This window comes from Coloeus monedula (genome assembly GCF_965178545.1).
Source record: "Coloeus monedula genome assembly, chromosome: 6".
In the NCBI taxonomy this organism is placed as follows: domain Eukaryota; kingdom Metazoa; phylum Chordata; class Aves; order Passeriformes; family Corvidae; genus Coloeus; species Coloeus monedula.
The window spans coordinates 42851737-42872103 of record NC_138786.1 but is presented as its reverse complement, the minus strand read 5'-3'; the positions used below and the strand labels follow the sequence as shown (position 1 = coordinate 42872103).

The following is a 20367-nucleotide window of genomic DNA, read 5'->3' as shown; positions in this document are numbered from 1 at the left end:
TTCTGTGAGACCTTTCAGTTTTAGTACACACTGTCAGATACATTTAAGTAGATTGCTGGTTGTTGTCAGTACAAATTACTCATTCCTGCAAACTTACTCAATCTTTTTTTCTATGTGGAGCATATCTTCTGTATATCTTCAATGCCTTATGAGAATACCCTCGAGACACCTTACTCAGATCCTGAGTTTTCACCTTTGAACTTCAACAGGTTTTACAACCATTGAGAAAATCTGAACAGTAAATTTCAAGGCACGTAACATACCTATTTTTATACAGCTCCCTTGTACATTTACTAAGCCAACTCTTGTCATAAATGGGTACAGCAGTCTGTGTTGGGTTAGTCATGAGGATACTTAGTTTTTTGTACGCTTGAAATAAAGTAGTAAGAAGCTTCTGCCTTATAACAATACAAGTGTCCTTATACTCAGGTGGATACTCCAAACAGAAAACACACTCTAGTGAAGAAAAGTTCTTGTCAGATGAACCATTTTGCAGCTCAGAATGTTCACTAAATGTTTTTTTTTTTTTTGGCTGCCTGAAGTTGCTTCTCACTGCACATTTGATTTCTTCATTGTCTGCAAATAAGGACACATAAATCCTGAATTCTGGCACCACCCAGTACACGATTAATTGTGTGTGCACAACCTGTTTGGCAATGCTTTGGTAGTCCTCAGTAAAGCTCAGAGATTCCCATGCAAAGCTCAGAGATTCCCATGCTTGATTAAACTCTTGGGCTAATTTTTTTTTTAATACTGTTTGTCTTTCTGCATGTCCTACTTAACGTTTTCAACTGCAAAGCTGCCTGGAACACAAGATATGTTTGACGTTAATGATATCTGGATTCCTCTATTACTATTTAATTAGCTAAAAACAAGCTACTGAGTGTAGTTGCTCACATATACTGGACCACCTGTTCTTTTTCTGCTCTGTGGAATCCTGAAGCACTTAGTTTATGTTCCTACTGAATCCTCTTTTAATAGCAACAAATACAGTTTGACTATCCTAGATCCATCTCTACGCCATAATTTGATCAGCATTAGTCAGCAAAAGGAATTCAAAAGCTTCATCATTACTTAGTTGATCTTTATTCACTGTGCCTTGTTTTCAGCATCTGCTTAGTAGAGGCTGCTGTTAATAGGTATAGTTGGTGTAGACTGAAAGTTGTATTTCAGCACTGTTAAAGCATCACTAAAACCAGGTCTTTCTGCACCTGGTAGTTTTCATCAGTAGACACCCTCTGTTTACAGCCAAGTTGTCATGTGCCTGGTACAGTCACTGCCAAGTATGCTGAGTCTAGACCACAGATAATGGGAAATTTGAGGGTTACTTAGAAGTTGTTAGACCATTCGAGGCTAAGCTAGACTCTCAAACTTGCCTGTTTTGGAGTAAGTGCCATTAATGTAGTTAGCATAATGTAGTCAGGAAGTGTCGTTAGTGTAGTTAGTTAATAACACCATTCTGTACTGCCTTTAGCACGGAACTTTTTATCATAGCTCTGGATTGAGAGACTAGACAGTTGAGTTAGAACAATGATGCTTGAAGGATATTTTTTTGGTTGTAAGAAAGTAAATTAATTTCCATACATAGGTGGGTTGTGAAATTAAGTGCTCAGGACTGAATTACGCGATTTATGTCCATAGCACTCTGTGGTAAAATGTGACATTCACTTCAATAGGCCTTGTAGGATGTGGTGGTAAGCCTGATCTTCACTAAAATGTTTTTCTAGAGCCCAAGTAGTGTTACCTCCAGTTACTGTTAGTCTTGTCCTGGATGCTTTCTCAAATGTAAATTAGCTCATAAATGCTAGTGAAGTCTTATTGTAGTAGCAGCACCCAGTTTTACATATGATCATCAGGGATTGCTGTACCAGTGGCTTATGTGATCCATGGCCCTCTCTCTACAGGCAGACAGTATTAGACTCTTTACTTCTTCTTCAGTTTCAAATTAATTTGTTTCTAAATGAATGTCCTGTTAGCAGGGGGTGAAAAGAGGCTGCTGCTGCTGATCAATTTGTTAGGTCTACTTTCTCCATCAAATGCTCGTCCTTGTTTTTATGGAAAAGCTTTTTCTAGACTATTAATCTCTTCTTCCTCTTGTTTTTTTTTGTTTTTTTTTTTTTTTAAATCTATCATCAGCTTTCTACCATTCCAAGAAGGATAGTAGTACTGGATTATTATATTCATGTTTTTTGATACAGTGGTGTTTAACAGTAATGCCCTCTGATGTATACATGGTCTGATATAGTAGTTCCAAAGAGCAAACACTAGTTGGAAATTTTCATACTGCATATGCCAAAGTCTATGAACTGTGTAATGTGAATGTTTGTAGCAGCAGTATGAACACATGGCATTTATTGCAGTTTCTGACGAAAGCCAGTCTTGAGCTCTCTCAGAATGTAGAATGTTTCTAAGTTCATCACAATTCTAGTGCAGTTTCCTTTATTTTGGAGAAAATACTGTTGTCTGTGACACTCCTATAACTATAGGCAATGCTTTTCACAGTCGTTTCTAGTAATTCCCATTGCAGAGAAGAAATCCTCTTGATTATTCCCTCCATCAGTTGTTATTAGAGAAGCATGGAATGACCATCTTTCAGTGCTTGATCTTCATCATTTTGACACCCTTTCTAGATTTTTAACTGAGCAAAGTCACTTTTAAAGTTGCAGCACATTTGCATAGTAATTGGAGCGGACCAAGGTTATTTAGAAATATTGTTGCTCCCTTATATATTAATCCCCCAATATACATTCCTGAAGTCCACAGTGGTAACGCTGTGACTGAATGTTCAGCATATCAGTTATTGACCTGTAATCATCACTGCTCTCAAAGCATACATATCCTGGTTTAATGTTTGTCCAAGGATTTATCATCTGGTTTTTTGAAAAAGCAAATGAATTCAATGTCATGTTTAATGGCTTCAGAAAACTTCCCAATTTCACAACGCAATTTTGTTTTCCACTTTCTGCCCCTTGTATATTACCTCCATCTACACATGGGTTTAGTCAGTGGTTGCTTCCTAATGTAAGAAATAGCGCAACTTCGATAAGGCCTTTAATCTAGGACTTCTGTGTCCTGTTTCTTAGCAGCACTGTAGACTTGCTGAGTGAACTGTGGTAAGCTGCTCTGCTCCCTGTTTTACCTGACTGCATAGGAGGATGAGTACTCAGCAGCAGCATGAGATATTCAGGCAGATTCATCTGCAGGATTTCCAGCAAAAGTGAAACTTGAGTGGTTCTTTCAGTTAAGAGAAGTTGTGTATTTTTATTTGCCATAATAAGGCTGCAAATTGGGTCTTAGCAAGTCTTGCCTGGACTAGCTGCATTTATGATAGAATTTTTTTTTCTTAAATGATCTTGAAGTACTTCAGAGCTGAAAGGTGTTACATGCTTGGCTGTGAAACGTAACCTTTTCAATATCTTCCTCTTTCCCCTTCTAATTCAGGGCTGTCTGATTTTGAGTGATGAACTGAATCATGCATCACTAGTGCTTGGAGCAAGACTGTCAGGAGCAACGATTCGAATCTTTAAGCACAACAGTAAGTATCAGATGGTGGACTCTGCCTTTCTGCAGATGCTATAGATCAAATACAATCTTTTCTATCTTCTAACAGTTGGAAATCCAATTTCATGCAAGGAAATCAATTGCTAGTTACCTGAAAGGTCAGAAGTCTGCTGCTACTGAAAGCAGAATCATCCTGAATAGGATATTTTTTTGTATGTTCAGTCCCAACTAATAACACTTTTATCCTGAAGCTGTTCTGGCTTACATCTTCTGCATATGGAGAAGAACATGCTACCTTTTGGCAACTCTAGGGGCACTGGTGTTTTAACATGGTTTCTTGTTCTACCGTGCTTGGGTAGCTCAGCATGGTTAGACTATTCTAACAGTCTGTGTCACATAATAATGCAGTCTTGTAGGGGCCTAGGTTACAATTTGGGGGATAAGGAAGTTTAATTTTAGAACTAGATGCTAACATGCTCCTACAGTAACAAAAGCTTATGATTGCAGATGTCCTAGCTAAACATTGAATTGAATAAACATTGAATTGGCACAGTGTAGTACTAAAAGAATTTTTGGGTCATGAAGCATAGATTAAGTTTACTGAATTACTTGCTTTAAGTATTTGTTTCCAAAATACACAGATTTTTTAACTTCCTAGTTTCATCTTCCTCCAAAGGAGGTATTTATAATAACTTTCAGGTTAAAACTACCTAGGATTTCCTTCTCTTACTCTTGATGAAAGAGGTACCTGGTTTTTCTTGACTAGTAAGGCCACAACCTTCGTTCTTCAGGTACTCCTAACACTCTTTATAGTGTCAGTCTCTGAGATCACCATGGCTCTTGCTCTCTTTGAAGTGTGTGGTGATAACAGCAAAACTTGGGTGACTGAAATTTTTTTTTTCTTTGTCCTACTTGATAGTGTGGATTCTCTCTGCTGTGCATACTGTTTCTTTTGTGTTCACTCTTTCTTGTTTTCTATCATTTGAAATAATTTGTTTTACAAAAAAGTAGAGCTTATTGTAACATTCATTTTTTTCTTTTTAATTTGTTGTGGTTGGATGCTGGCCCAATACCAGGCACCCACAAGAGCCACTCGCTCACCCTCCCCTGCCACAGCTGGGCAGAGGAGGGAAAAGGAAAAAAAAAATTAACAAACACTTCATGAGTGAGATAAGGACCGGGAGAAACACTTCAAGGGCAGAACAGGCTCAACTTAAGCTGTAAAGTGAATTTATTACTAACAGAATCAGAGGAGGATAATGAGAAGTAAAATAAGCCCTTAGAACACCTTCCCCCTGCCCCTCCCTCCTTCCCACCGACAGCACAGGAGACAGGGCCTGGGGGTTTGGTCAGTCCATCACCGGGATTTCCTTCCGCCGCTCCAGGAGAGGAGTCTTCCCCTGTGAGGCCGTGGGTCCCTCCCATAGGAGACAGCTCTCCTGAACTTCCCTGGCGTGGGTCCTCTCTCCCGAGCAGCGACCGCACCGCCCCTGCTGCAGCGTGAGCCCCTCCCACGGGCACACAGCCCTCCCAAACTGCAGCGCCGGGGCTCTCTCTTTCCGCGGGGTGCAGTCCCCCAAGGACAGGCTGCTCCAGCCTGGAAGCGGGGCCCTCTCTCTCCAGCGGGTCTCCCACTGGATCACAGCCTCCTCCAGGCATCCACCCGCTCCGGCACGGGCACCTCCCCCATGGGCTGTGGGTGGATCTCTGCATCCCCCGTGGATCCCCACGGGCTGCGGGTGGATCTCTGCATCCCCCGTGGATCCCCACGGGCTGCGGGTGGATCTCTGCATCCCCCGTGGATCCCCACGGGCTGCAGGGGCACAGCAGCTTCCCCATGGGCTGCACCACGGCCTGCAGAGGAACCTCGGCTCCGGCGCCTGGAGCACCTCCTGCCCCTCCTTCTCCACTGACCTTGGTGTCTCCATGTTGTTTTCCCTCACGTGTTCTCACCTCCTCCTCTTCTTTTGACTAGAATCAAAAACCTTGTGACTTCGTTTTGATTTTCGTCTTAAATATGTCATCACAGAGGCGTTACCAACCTCTCTCATTGGCCCAGTTTTGGCCAGCACCATGTCCATCCTCAGAGCCATCAGCCATTGGCTCTGCCAATGGTGGAAGCTTCCAGCAGCTTCCTCGCAGGAGCCACCTTTGTGGCCCCCCTGCTACATAAAACCAGGCCGTGCCAAACCAATACATAATGTATTTGTAAATTTTGGTTGCTGAGCAAGATCACAAAAGTTTTGCATTCAACTTCTGCATTTGTACAGACATACTTCTGAACATTACATCCAGTTGCAGAATTTCAGAGAACATTGGTGACAAACATAGTTCTGGCTATGAGGAGAAGGACTTAGAAGCTGCTGTGATGAAAAATAGATGATTTGTCAGCATGGGGTACAAATTAGCACTGGTGAAATTGGGGAGTATTCTAGAAACATTCTAGATGGTGGGTTTCTGTGAAAGAGAATGTAATGGCAGATTAGAATCAAGGCAAATTGCAAACAGTGGTCTTGGCCTGTCAAGATAATGTTCAGTTCATATTTCTGTATGCGTTCTCAGTCTTACTCTTGTTACACTCTGTGCTGCCTTTTTAACGTCATTTTCTCAAGATGTTAATGGCTTCATTCATACTCAGATTTTTAGAAGTGGGAGGGAGGGGGGAATGAAAAATTCCCCTGAAATTCCATGTTCAATGTTTTTATTTTTTTCCTGCTTTATTCTGTAGTTTCTCTTTTTTATTAAGGTCAGACTAATCTTCCCCTCCTTCCTGAAAAATTAGAGTAGAAGTTTATTTTCCATTGTTCTCCCTAACTGCACTAACCTTGTCTTTCCTTCATTGAGAGACCTGTTGGAGACAGGGACTACACTGCAGATTTCTTCATTATTGACTTTCTTAATGCTAGCTGTCCTTTAACAGTCCATTAACTGACCTACTTTGCTGTGTAGTTTTTAGTCTAGATCTAGTTCACAAGTTCCTCTTGCCACTACAACTGCCCTAGTCTACCAATGCTCTTTTCATTATTAATGTGTGCTCTTTTTCATGCCCTAGTGTTTAGATCTGTCTCTTGCTCAGCACTTGGCTTTTATGCTTTGATTAATCCCATCTTCACTCCTTTCCTCAGTTTTTTTCAGGACTGATTCCACGTGTATGTATTTGTTCCCATTACTTAGGTCTCTTAGGACTCATGTCAAGTGTTTGTAGCCAAAGTTAGTAAGATTTCAGAATACATTTCTCCTAACAGCTTTATCTGTCTAGTTTCTGATATGCTGAACATTGTCCTCTTTCCTACACTGGTGGTTCTGTTTTTTCCCTTTTCTCCTTTTGGTTTAGAAGCTTCCTGTTCCACACTTCCAATACCTTCAGTTGTAAACAAAGGAAAAAAGTACACTTGCCCTGATTCTTTTCCTGCACTCTGGTCTATCTTCTACTTGTCTTTAATTGATTATCCTTGAACTTGTTGTGTTCTAGCTCTATTCTGTTGTTCTGTTCTGAATTATTTCTATCCACAAGGACATTCTTACTACCTAAATTGCCTTCTCTTTTCATCAGAATGAGATATCTTCCTTTTATCTTTTTTTTTTCCCCCCACTTTCTTTGTTTGTGCCTAATGTTCTAACTTCTGTTTTAGTTTAGAATGATGAAATTCTTCCTTGGAGTTCATACAGTTACCTATTCCCTTCAAGCTCATCCATGGGCCTGTAGGTAGATGAAGCCTGTGCTTATTGACTTGTGTATGGTCTGTCCTCCACCCTGGAGCAATTTGTGCCTTTCTGGAGTATTGCTGTCTTTAGTCATGTCAAAGCTCAAGCTAGTAGCTGTTTTGGTACCATTTAACAGTAATTTCTGGCGCAGATATGCAAAGCCTGGAGAAGCTGCTCAAAGATGCTATTGTGCATGGGCAACCTCGTACACGGAGGCCCTGGAAAAAAATTCTTATCTTGGTGGAAGGAATATACAGGTACAAACTATTCTTTATATTCCTAAGACCCTCCACATGAGATCTAAATGCTTAGTTTTTGGGTTTCTTTGCCAAATCAAACTATGAATATTGTCACTTCATAGTTATTTCATTAGTCTCATCTGTGAATTAAATTACACCGTGTATGTCTCACATCCTGGGCTTTCTGTTGCTAGAACTATAGCTGCACCTGGTGTTATCACAATGTTTCCCACATCCTGATTAGATTGTAGAAATTAATTAATCAAAGCGGATTATTTTTATCAGAGCTGAGGTCTTAAGTTGCTTGTCCATTTCATTCTTTCTGTGCTCATTAGATTATGCTAGTGTGAATGGAATTGCACAATTTAAAGTTTTTGCTAAGAGTGAGTAGGAGCAGTAGGCATAGCTATGTTAGGCATTTAAATCATGGTGACTTTCAGCACAAAATGGGGTGTTTTGGAGTGTTACTAATGAGAGCCTAGTCAGTTCTTAGAAGCATCAGGTAAGTAGATGTCAAGTCAGAATACTGACATTAGGGTAGAAGTAAAATTGAGATAATTTTATAAATGAATTATCACTGAACACATTCCTATGCCCTAAGTTACTGTTGCCACTACTGTTTAGTCTGTATGTCAGTATCCCAGACATGCTGAACAGGTAGAAAGTAGAGATCTGGGCCCCAGGTACAAGGAGGAGAGGTGCATCTCTGCAGACTGTGATGTGTCTAGCAAATTTTAGGTGTTTGTAATTACTGAAAGAGTGAAGAAATGAAAGCTTAGTGACTTTAGGCTCTATAAGGTGGTCCCAACTATGAAATCAACTTATACTGAATTTTTGTTTCTTAACAGTATGGAGGGATCCATAGTCCGTTTGCCTGAAGTGATTGCCCTTAAGAAGAAGTACAAATCCTATCTGTACCTTGATGAAGCTCATAGTATAGGTGCCCTGGGTCCCAGTGGCCGGGGTGTAGTGGAGTATTTTGGACTCAGTCCTGAAGATGTGGATGTTATGATGGGAACATTCACCAAAAGCTTTGGAGCTGCAGGAGGATACATTGGGGGCAAGAAGGTAAAAAGCTGGGAATCTCATGGTTGGTGGTGAAGTCCATTTCAGACAGGTGGTGGAACTCTTCATTAAGCATTTCAAAGTTAATCTACTCATCAAGTACCCTACTGTCCATTTGTTTCATAATTTTACATACTGTCTAATACTGTGAAAGTCTGCAGTGCAGAAGAGTCTAGTCTAGTAAAATACCTCATAATCATTTAGGTTTCACATGATGATCTCATTTTGCAGAGTGTACAGTAGTGATGTAATATCTTTCTAGGAACTGCTAGGAGCCAGGAAGCTGGGATTTCTTGATGTTACTTTTAATGAGACTTGAAGGAAGAATGCCAAAAGCTTAAGTTTTTCAACCTGTTTGGAGGAAGATCCTCTTAGATTGGTCTGGTAGAATTGATTTCCCCATGGTGGAAACAATTTGCTTTCTGAAAAGACATCTTTTCCATTTTTCTTTTTTGGCTGGTTGATTGTTTTGGTGTTTTTGTTTATTTGTTTAGGCATTTTGTTTGTTTGGGGTTTTGGGGGCTTTTGAGGGGAGTTTTTTTGGCTACTGTCTCTTTTCCATTGGAAAGTATAGCTAGAAGGTTTTGCCTTTGCCAAACCTCTAATTCTCAGAGGGATAGTGTAGACAATTCCCTGTGTCACCTTTCCCATATCCTAAAATATCTGATCTCATAGATCAGGCTTCTAAGCTTCATTTGAGGGTAAAATTCTATCATTTTCCTACCAGGACAATAATTTTTTACGTATTAATTGCGATAATTACTTCCACTGACCCAAACGGAGATAGAACTTAGAGATATTGTAGGGTGTTAACTGCAGTTAGATGAAAATTACTTTGACAACTTCCCCAGAAAAAAACATCATATAAATCTTTTTCCAAAGGTAGTGAGCTAGTGGGATTGACTCCATGGCATAAGGTAAAGCAGCTAAGAGTCCTTTGCAACTGTGTTTTAGCTACTGATTGAGAGATTGCTTCAGAGGTAAGAGGCCTTAAATCTTCTTACCTAGTTTATTTCAAAGTCCCTTTACAACTTCCTTTCATTTAACTCTGTCCCTAGGCAGACAGCCAACGAACACTTCTGCACATTTTTATAATACATTTGCAGCTTGTGATAGCTACAGAGTTGTCATTATTCATTTTATGGTAGCAAAAGACAGAATCTGTCCTGGCATTCATACTGATGTTTATAATATTTTGGTAGGGTGGTATTTTAGCATGGTTTTATTACCATTAACAAGCAGCCTAGATAAAAGGTGTGTTGGTCCTTTGTTCCTATATGACCTGCTTTTGCCCTCTAGGAAAAATAGCATGTGTTTAACTGTGAAATGCAGAAGGGTTAGGCTGAGGTTCTTGTGCTCTTAAATTACACCTACTGGTTTATTTATATTGTGCTGATGAATGAGAGAGAAGATTTTGTGACCTGTTCCCTTGTTTAGTGGATTTTGGGGGAAAAAAGTATTTTGAGCATGATCCATAAGCATGTATGGATCCTGCTCCCCACTATTGGATTTTCTGTGTATTCCTACTGTTGTAATGAACACTTTTGAAACTCACCCTGGGCACAGCCTAAGCAATACAAACATAATGCAAACCCTTGTTGCAACCCACTGCTGATGGTGTTAGCTAAACAAATCTGTCATAGACATTTGTCTCTGATCAACACGCATTCTTGCCCTGTGACATTATTATTTGTCATGTCCCTGCTGTTCACATTTCAGCTGTTTATTTCTTGTACTGTTAAATTAATCCTTGAGGTACTTGTTCTCTTATGGGGCATTCTGAAAGAAGTTTTTTGTGGTGCCTTGTTTTATTGTGATTAAAGATACGACAGAAGCATTTCTCTGAGTGCTGGGAAGGCTATGTCTGATGCCTTTTGTGTTTTGCTAGGAACTGATTGATTACCTCAGGACATACTCTCACAGTGCTGCATATGCAACGTCAATGTCACCTCCTGTTGTGGAGCAAATCATCACCTCCGTGAAGTGCATTATGGGTGAAGATGGTACAACTATTGGTGAGTCTTTCTAGCAGTAAGCATGTAGAAACAGGAAGCCAAAAAGAGCTTCTATCACTTTGACAGATAACACATTCAGTGGGCGCTTTCATAATTATCTGTTAGTACATGTGTGGTTGGAATTTCTGGATCGGTAAACCAGTTTACAATTCTGCTTGGCAGATCAGCCTAATTACAGCATAAAGAGTTTTCAGCTAGAGGTAAGTCATCTTAGTCTTGTCTAAGACACTATTTTCTTATATTTGCATCTCAGTTAAAGTAAATATGGAAACGTTTCTGAAATCCCTTTTTACTTGGGGAGCTAGAGGTATATTTTTCAAAATTGGTGAACTTGATGGCCTAGGAGAAGACATTCAGCATATTTGTCTTTATTGCCTTAGTTTTCCTGTTTCATTGTAGAAGTAAAAGGGAAATTTGTACTACTTTCTGGGCATTCAAAGCCATAATGACAAATTCTTGTCTCGTTTGGTTATGGGGTTGTGGCTTCCTTCTGTTACAGCATGAAGTAAATAGCTCTTTAAGCTGCCTTGAAACTGAAATGGTTTGCATGTAGGATACTTTTCCCTCTTCACAGGTAATTAAAAAGTTGTGAGCAGCTCAGACAGGATGCTGGTGTAGTTTGCTGAGGATCTGTTGGAGGCATTTAGAATTCCGACTGCAGTATATATTGAATTCTTGGAGCTGGAGGCATGTGGCCACAAGGTGGTGGTGGTGTATGCTGAAGAAATGAACTGGCTTTTGAACATGCATCATCTGACCAACCAACCTGTTGGATAACTTACAGTGGAAAAGCTCACTGGGGAAATGACTTGAGAATTTTTCTGTTATAATAGGCTTCATTTGGTTTGCTTATATTATCTGAGACCAGGGTTAAGTGCCAGCAGTTGATGTTGGTGGTTGCTCAGTAGACACATCCTCAGTGAGGCAAGTACAGCTGGGCAGCAGCCTGCATTTGTGCTAGCTTTGAGTGCTTCTGAGTGGTCCATGTGAGAGACCTGTACCAAGAGCCAAGAGGTGACTCCCTGCTCTTGAGTACAGATATTAAGCAAGCATCAAACTACACAAAAAGTTGTCTTGCTGTAGTCTTAAAAGTAATTGTTTGAGCTTTTTATAGCTGATGATTTGCCAACAATCTGTGGTCTGCTTAGGCGTTGCTTGTTTTGGGTTTCTTCCAGTATCTGTTTTGCTTAATGAAACAGGAAGCAAGGAATGTGTAACTGATTTCTGTTTGCAGTATTTAAACTCAGGCATTTTTGTCTCTTTCTGAGGCTACAGTGTGGTATTTGTTCAAGCCAGGAGAATGGAAGTAACTTCCATTCCAGACTTCTCCTGCCATTATGCCAGCGAGATCCATCTGAGCTGAAAGGCAAACCAGATCAGGAACGAATTTGGCAAAAGATAAGCTCAAAAGATCTTTTTTGTTCTCATGTTGCTTAAAATGCATGTCAAGCTACATCCTGCTAATTTGGTACCAAGAAGTACCAGAATTCCTAGGCACTCTAATGAGAAAATGAGTGGTTTTGGTGTTTGATAGGTATTTCATTTCCAAGAAGTCTCCATATGTCCACTTTCTATATGAGCTGTAGCACTTTTCGTAAGTGATGGATTTAACATCTGGATAGCCAGAACCCTGTCAAATCTCAAAGGATTTCTCAGCTACAGGTCTTGTGAAAGTGTTACTGGCTTCTTTAAGCATCTAAGTCAACTTTGAGTTAAGATAAGCACCTCACAGGATGATTTCTGCATGAAAGTGCTTTTCTGTTTATTTTCTGCAAAGTGCTGTATCCCAGTCATGCGGGTTTTTTTTAATTGCCTTAAGGCTTTAGAGATAATACTACTTTTTAGACATTTTCTGTGGATGAAGTTGGCGAAAGTTCAATTGGATGAACTGAGCAGCTGATTAGTGATAGCATGACAGAAGTTTTTCTTTGTTTAAGGGCTTTGGCTGAAAAACTTCTGTTTAGATTCTGTGGAATTACAAGTGGGCTCTGGAGGACCACTGCCTGCAGCTGGTTTGACTGTGGATAAATAAGGAGTAGATGGGTGCTGGTAATAGTTGTTAACTGTGAAAGACAAGTGGAGAAATAGTGTTAAACTGGGTGACTGGTAAGCACCTCTGAACTGACTGTGTACTACAAAAATTTCATTGCATTTAAGTTAGTCAAGCTGAATGAATGGATGAAGGAAACTGAGATAGTGCAGTGGTTTTACAAGAGCACAGGAGTGGAGCTGGAATCAGAACAGTAGATGGCTAGCTCCCAACCTCATGTTTTGGACCACAGCTAAATCTTTTAATGGCTTCAAGAATGCTTTATTGAAAAGAGCCTTTGCGGCTTCTTTGTCTGACTGCTTCTGTTTACCACATGCTATTTGTAAAACCTGCTGTCCTCCATGGCATCAAATTATTGTGGAAATTGTCATGTCAGATTGAGACAGTCTGTAGCTGAGGAATAAGTAGTAGGAACAGAGTAGTTTTTGAAGATGAAAGAGGTTCTGTATATCATTTTGCAAGAATATGTTAATTGTTTTTAGGTTAATTCTAAATCTAAAGAAGCATCTGAAGACTCTAAACTTACAATATAAGGTGGTGTAATTACTAAAACTTTACATAACTAAAAAAAGTGAATGTCTCCTTTCAGATTTTTCCAGCAAGTTGCCAGCAACTAAATAGGGTATTAGTAGGAGGCAGCGCAGACAAAATACAGATGCTATAAAAAGCTTCTCAACAGAGAATGTAAGATGTGCTTATGTGGAGATGTGCTGCCTGAGTTGGGACAGTAGTTTTCTTGTGTCTTGATTTCTATTCAAATTAATCTTTTAATTCTTTGTAATGTGTATGCATGTACGTGACTAGCAAACTTCAATCACCCTGAAGACAGTTACAGCAGTAGAATTATATATGAATTATATATCTTATCTCTCTCTCTCTATATATATATATATGTATTTTACTTGTTCCTTCATCCAGACTGCAAAAAACCATGCCAACAGCTAAAGCGATGGCAGAGGCACCTTAGGGGTTCTTGGTAGTAGTGTTGCAGTATTGTAGCTCCTCTACATTATCAGATCAATACTCTGTCCTATTTTACTTTGCATTACTTGTCTTGCACTGTAATTGGCTAGAAGACCACCATGGGGTCTTAAACGAAACATATTTGATCTGTGATCCCTTTGAGAATTTCTTCAGAGGAACAGTCATCCTCAAGAGTGTTGAACATGTTGAGCATACAGACTCTTCAGAAAACTCAGGTGACAATGTACATATCTTGTATATCATCACATTTGGCTTTGATATATAGTAGAGCAAGGTGAGCAGGAGAGATGGAGAAGGCTTCTTTCTGCAAAAACCTTTTGGAACTGTTTTCCAATTCAGAGTCACTATGGTTGAAAACTTTAATGAAGAAGTGTTGCAGATGCTTGTCAGCAGTTTGGTGAATGTTGCTCTTGCTCTGTTCAGCCACAAAATGAATGAATTTCATATAGTTTTGTAGATAAAGGAGCTTTTTAAACAATGATAATAAAAAGACACAATAAGCAGACTTTTCAGGGTCATACTACACATACACAAAGATGACAAATTGATTCTTGGAATGGAGTTCTGGAAAGCTGTAGCATAGAGCCACTTGATTCTTGCTGTTATTTAACTTGACTGTAGGGAAAATGAGACAGCTTGGGTCTTGTCATGGTAAATGAGACATTGTTTTGATTTATGATGTTAAGTACTTGGCCTGTCGTGATGAATTTTTCAGCATCAATGGTTTGGTTTGAGTTGAAAGCTGGATTTTTTGCCACTACAGTCTCACTAGGACTGGGAATCCAGCTGGCTTCTTTCTGTTATTTACATAAGAGCCAATGATACATCCTGTACAACTGGAGTTCTGTTATCACTGTAGCTCTTCAGGACCCAGCCTGTTTGTTGCCCTGATAACATTGCTGGGGGCATGTGGAAGAAAATCATAAGTAACCCAAGTGAGATTCAGGCAAATCAAAACATGCAAAGTGAAACCAGTCTAGGGACTGGTTAAGCACCTTCAGAGCTGAAACTGAGTTTGCTCTCCTGTGTACTAAAACTGAAGATCAGCCTTAAAGCCAGGTGTCCTTTAAGTTTGAACTACAGCTGGCAGTACTAATGGCTTGTAAAAGAGGTGAACTACTTCTTTCCACAGACCTTAACTCAGTAATAGTAATTATACCTGTTGACATTTGTAATGAGTTTACTGACTTCCATGTGAGTTTTAGGTGGCAAATATCCCACACCTAATCACAGCACCATACATAGCATGCATAGAATGAGTTGTGGATAGACCTTGCCCAAGATGGCTCTTAAATTTTGAGTGAATGTTGTCTTGAGCACTGTATAGAAATGAAGGATTATTATCCAACACAGTTCAGTGGAGGCAGCAGTTGCGTTGACCATCCCAGCTGCTAAACTGTTGGAAACTGCTCTTTGGAGGCTGGTCAGTCAGTTAGCAGCACACAGTCTGATTGGTATTTTTCTCAGCACCTCAGTTGTGAAGAGCCAGTAATTGACTCCACCTCATCAGTGAAAACATTAAAAAAAAAAATTCTACTCTTGCCATTGCTATGTGCAACAATATTAAGTGAGTTAAATCAGAGAAGGTAGTTAAGCCAATTATAACCAGAAGTAATAAGAACGTACAGCTGTCTTGGCAGAGAATTGAGCATAACTGAGCTGTTCAGAATTCAGGACCATTGTTATACTGTCAATATGCCCAGGGAGAAGCATGCTGGGGGGGGGAGCTAAACCAAACAAAGCTCAGATAGGCTGCTTAAATTCTGGAGGAGAAAAGACTGCAATTAGTGTTTTAACTTCCATGCGGTTAATCAGGCCCTCACGTGAAGAAAGGATCTCAGCAGTTCAATCATCTGCCTAATCAGTAAGTTTCTTGAAGTTGGACATTTTGTAACATTACCTTTTTCTTTCCAAAGACAAACCACAACTATATGCACGTACAAACATAAGGAGTAATAAAGGAATAGCCCATGTTTCAGCACCTGGAACTGAATTTTAAGTAGCTTATGGTATATATATAAATGAAGTCTGTACTTTGCCATTCATGGCCAGCAGTAGATCCACAAATGGAAGCAGTGGCTGCTGTTGTACTCCAAGGGGGAAATACTCCTTCTGCAGGCTGATGCTGAAAACATTCAATTATCATTAAAATCGGTTCATCTGAATTTCCTCCAATAATGCACTTGTTAATGAGGTGTTAAATTATCACCTTGGGAACCTGGGGACCAGTCAAAACTAATTTGAGCAAAGTGAAATTTTTTTTGTTGCTGCCCTTGAGAATCTCAAGCTGAGCTGGGAAACTGTTGGAAAAACAAATACTCTGGGGGTCATAAAGAGAGTTTCCTGCTTCTCTCCAGGGGTTTAACAGTTTTAAACATCATTCTCTGTATTTGTACTTCCAGTTGAGGCTCTTTTAAATCCAGCTTGTTGCTGCACCCCTACCTGCCTCCCACAGAGTACGGCAAGCCTCCAGAAAAATTGCTTTAACCTGGGCTGGGCGGGAGAAATCTTTCAGCTTTTGATGCTTTGAAGAGTGTTTACAGACATTAGCAGAGTTGTGCCCTTTGTGTTGTACATTGAAATGTGAGAATTCTTCAGTGCCTCTTCTTTTGGACTTTATTCAACATTGTGGTGTTTGTACAGAGCTTATAAATCTTTGTAAGTGTACACCTGCTTTGTTCTTGCAACATTCTGGTTCAGAAATATTGCTTTGTTGAAGTAATTTAATTTTTTCTTCATTTCTTATACTACATTTGATTTAAAATGTGTATCTTTTTACTCTCAATAGCATATGTGGTGCCAGGTTTTTACAGAATGCTGGTGTGCAGCTACTACAGGGAAAGGAGAAAATACTGGTAGCAGGTTACTAGTATATTGTTAGCAACAGTGCAACTGATACGCTTCTAAATCATTAAGGTAACATTAAGGTAAAGCATTTCAACAGGAGCAGTCACACATGAGGTGATGTGCACTCTTTCTTTGGGTTAGTGTTAAATAGAGTTCATGGTTCCTGGTGTGGTACATGATTTACTAGAGCAGAGTTTTTAGAAAATACGTGAATGACCCACACAAGCACTGCCTCCTATCATCAGTCCTGGCAACTGCACCAAATTTCTACATATTAAAAATAATACTAGTACTGCAATAGTTTCTGCAGTATAGAGACTTCTGTGAAGACTGTGGTAGAATTGTTTCTATCTTCTTTGGAAACAGGCAATAGTCAGTAATGAAGCCTTTTCTGTGGGCTGTGTTAGGCTATGTGGGAGTTGCAGGCCAGCTGAGCTACTGTCCATGCCTACTTTAGTGGGTTCTGATGGAAAATGTGTTTGGCACAAGGTCAACTCATGCCATTTCCCATCAATGCAGTTGATCTGCCACAAATTCCCAAACACAGACAATCTTGACAATCTACAATGTGTACTTTTGTCCTACTAGAGTGCAGATGTTTGCTAATGTTTCAGAATTAAACTTTCTTAGATAGTACAGATTTAATCTTTGAAGGAAGAAGCTGTCTGAAAAACCTGCATGCCAGTTAATGTGTTTGAAGACCATATGGCCAGACGAGAGATTTGAGATTACTTTGAACAAGATTGAGCAGATTCTGTTGCAGTCTAATTTCAGTATTGGGGTTTAGTTCAAGACAATTTGACTTGTCAAGGACAGGATAAACCAACCTGTAGGGCTTCTTTCTGCCACAAGTAAGCTTCTGTTAATGCTCAGGTTATTGCCTAATTGTTGCATAGTGCAAAAGTTGTGGTTACAATACTGTCTGCATGGGGGAAAATGTGTTACAGAGTATGCATGCTTCTCAAGTTCATGTTGGCTAGCAGCTCCTAATATTTCTTAACTGTTTGTCCATGGACAGTGGGATTGAAAAAAAAAAAAAAAAGATAAAAAAGGCAGCAGTAAAATACTTCTGAAGCTTTTTAAGACTTTCAAGCTTGCTTTCCAGCTGGTCAGCTTAATATTGTATCATATAAGTGTGTTGGCAAACTCAGGCTCTAAGTAGGCATTGGAGAACTCATTTGTCCTGCAACTAGCATCTCTAGAACTAAGTACTCTGTGCAAACGGATGTGTAACTCTTGCAGAAGAACTGTACCAAGAGCTGGAAGCAAAATGTTTAGTACCTCCAATCTGAAATACAGCTTGTCTTTTCTAGGATTATAGCTATATTCCTGACAAGTATCTTTTTGTTCAGGACCTGGCATTGTAGAGGCAATTGTGGGTTTTATATGCACAGCTTTGATCTTTCCAGGATCCCTGGAAAACAGAGCTGTGCAGGAAAAACAAGTCTGTAAATGTCGAAGGAGAGGCAAGGTCTCCAGGGTTTGGGCCTTTTCAGGCACAAAGCCTACTCTTCCACCTCACTGCAGTTCCAGGTGGCAGGATAACAGGAGCTTCTTGCCAAATACAACTTACTAACATGGGAAAGCTCAACACCCTTCCTGTTGAAATTATTGCAGAGTTTTAGGGTAAATCTGAGAGCACACTGTGGAAGGACAAGTATGGCTACTATAACAGATAACACAGGTAGATGTGGGCAGCTCTGACTTGGTGGGAAACTTCCAGGCTATAGTTTTTATCATGAGATAACTTGGCTATAAGCATCTTTGATGTCAAAGGAGAAACTTGAAATGTTGTACAGGACCTCTTATTGAATGGATCAAAGTCTTCACAGAAAGATGTATGAAAATGTGTTCTGTGAAAGATTGAGGTGCTGCCTTCTCAATGACTTCATACATAAGCTTCCTATTGAAAAAAAACAAACCAAACCAACTCGTTCAGAGTGTAAGTTTGTAATTTTAGGACACGTTAGTAAAGAGCACATACACACTTGCAGCATCCTGTCTCTCCCACTGTGCCTCTTCTTAGGTGAAATCTGTAGCAATATTATATTGGGAGGTATATCAAAGTCCGGTTGAAGTACAGAAAGAACTTTGGAACTTAATGTGCTCCATTCCATAAGGTCCCATTTAGTACCACTGATGAAAAGTAGGTGTTGAGGACTATTCTGTTCACTTTCTTTATCCCTTAAAGGATTCTTCTACCAAGAGACATAGTTAGAAGGTAGTCTGTCTGCCAGGCTGCTTTTCTGGATTTTCAGACTAACACAGAGATAAATACTTCTCATAGTACTTTACAGTATCAGTTACTGGTCAAAGCGTACTTCGCTGTAGGATCTGATTATTATCTCAAGCTCATGGAGCCTATTTCGTAGCACACTTGGCATCATTTCTTTATAGAGCTGACTCCTGTTCAGTTTGGCCAGAAGATGGTACTTCAGTGTTTATGGCGGCCACCTCCCAAAGGAGTTTGCTAAAGAGTACAGTAGTCAGACGCATCCTACCCTTCAGGTGATACCCCCTCAGGGATACCTCACTATCCAGGTAAGAGAATGGATGCCTTAGCTCTATTTGTTGCTTTCTAGATGAAGCTGATTATTGGCTATTTCTAACCAAAGGTGGACACTTTATAGCTGGCTGGTGTGTCTTTTCCAGTGAATGACAAGCCTTGCTGTGCTAGAACTTGAGCATTAATCCAGATGCTTCAGCAGCAATGCTATTAGAAGCTTTTAAGGTGTTGACATGGAGTGTGACCAATCAGCTGACTTTTGCTGAATGCTGTTTCTTGCACTTAGAGCATTCCTATCTGATTTTATATGTAAGGGCAGCACTTCAGTATGTGGCTAATGCAGCTGTAGGGAATGGGGGAAAAGATTGTTGCTAGTCATCTGCAGTTAATTTGCACTGTTTCTTAGTCTACCTTGTTGCCTGTGATTTATATGATGTACAAATCCTTCTATTTGCCTGAACTGGCATTGAGTTTTAGAAGAACAGATTAAGGCCTATGGGTGTTGTAAAACCTTGTGCTTTTATACTGGTTTGATGTAAAACTCAAAAAAAATTCAGGAAAAAATAAATCTAATTTTTATGACTAGCTAGCAAGGATTCTATAGGGAAGCTAGTGTGTTAAAGCTCAGTCAGAAGAGCTACCAAATTACTGCTCTAAAGTTGAATACTTGGCTGTCTTTCCAGTCTATGAATTCCATTGTGAGCTCCTTAAAGATGTGCCTAATGGCAGGATAAATATACAGGCAAACTAAATGTTAGTTAATAAATAATAACTTTACCATTAAACCACACTGACTATACTTTGCTGCATTTCCCTGAAGACTATTCTTGTATTTGAGAATTTTAGGGGAAAATTGTTCTGGTTTTTTCCTGAACACAACGGAGCTAATTCTTTTTTTCCGAGTTTGATTTTGGGAGGTGTTCCCTGTTAACACAGGGCATTCAGTGACATTGGTTATGGTTGTCAGACTCTTCATCTTTTCTAACCCTATGGCTTGGCTATAACCTGTGTAGTATGCAGTCATTTTTACCGGATTTCAATACTTTTCATTTTCATAATGCTTCATACTTGTGCATTCTTTCCTCATTATGTTTTGAGAGAAGTGAGCACAGTTTGGAGTAGAAGGTGCTACATGACCACTTTGGGATTTTTTGTTTGGTTTTGTTGGTGGGGTTTTTTTGTTGGTTTTTTTTTTGGTGTGGTGTTTTTTTGTTGGTTTGGTTTGGGGTTTTGTTTGGTTGGTTTTTGGGGGTTTTTTGTTTGGTTTTTTGTTTGGGTTTTTTTTCGGTGAGATTTTCTCCATTAGGAAGAAGGCGCTAGTAGCTTGTAGCCTGTCGATTTTGAATATGATGCCCTAATATCCTGGTTGAGTCTGTAGATTTTGGTATTTAATTAACTTGGAAATTTTACTACCAAGGGAAACCTTTGGAAAGTGTTATGTAGATAAAAAAATAT

The 20367-nt window shown here is 39.7% G+C and overlaps 1 protein-coding gene across 3 annotated transcripts in view; it reads left to right on the top strand.

Annotated features, from left to right (window-relative positions):
• SPTLC2 (serine palmitoyltransferase long chain base subunit 2) overlaps positions 1-20367 on the top strand; it is a 79284-nt gene that overhangs the window by 21666 nt on the left and 37251 nt on the right. For 2 of the 3 annotated variants that reach the window (XR_014226463.1, XM_082282934.1), the window contains exons 6-9: positions 3442-3535; positions 7343-7463; positions 8294-8513; positions 10399-10525. Coding sequence is in view for 2 of the 3 variants with exons in the window: in XM_082282934.1 (XP_082139060.1) it covers positions 3442-3535; positions 7343-7463; positions 8294-8513; positions 10399-10525 (562 nt within the window). In the remaining variant the exon portion in view is untranslated. The remainder of the gene's footprint in view (positions 1-3441; positions 3536-7342; positions 7464-8293; positions 8514-10398; positions 10526-20367) is intronic. The other variant, XM_082282935.1, reaches the window with a different exon arrangement.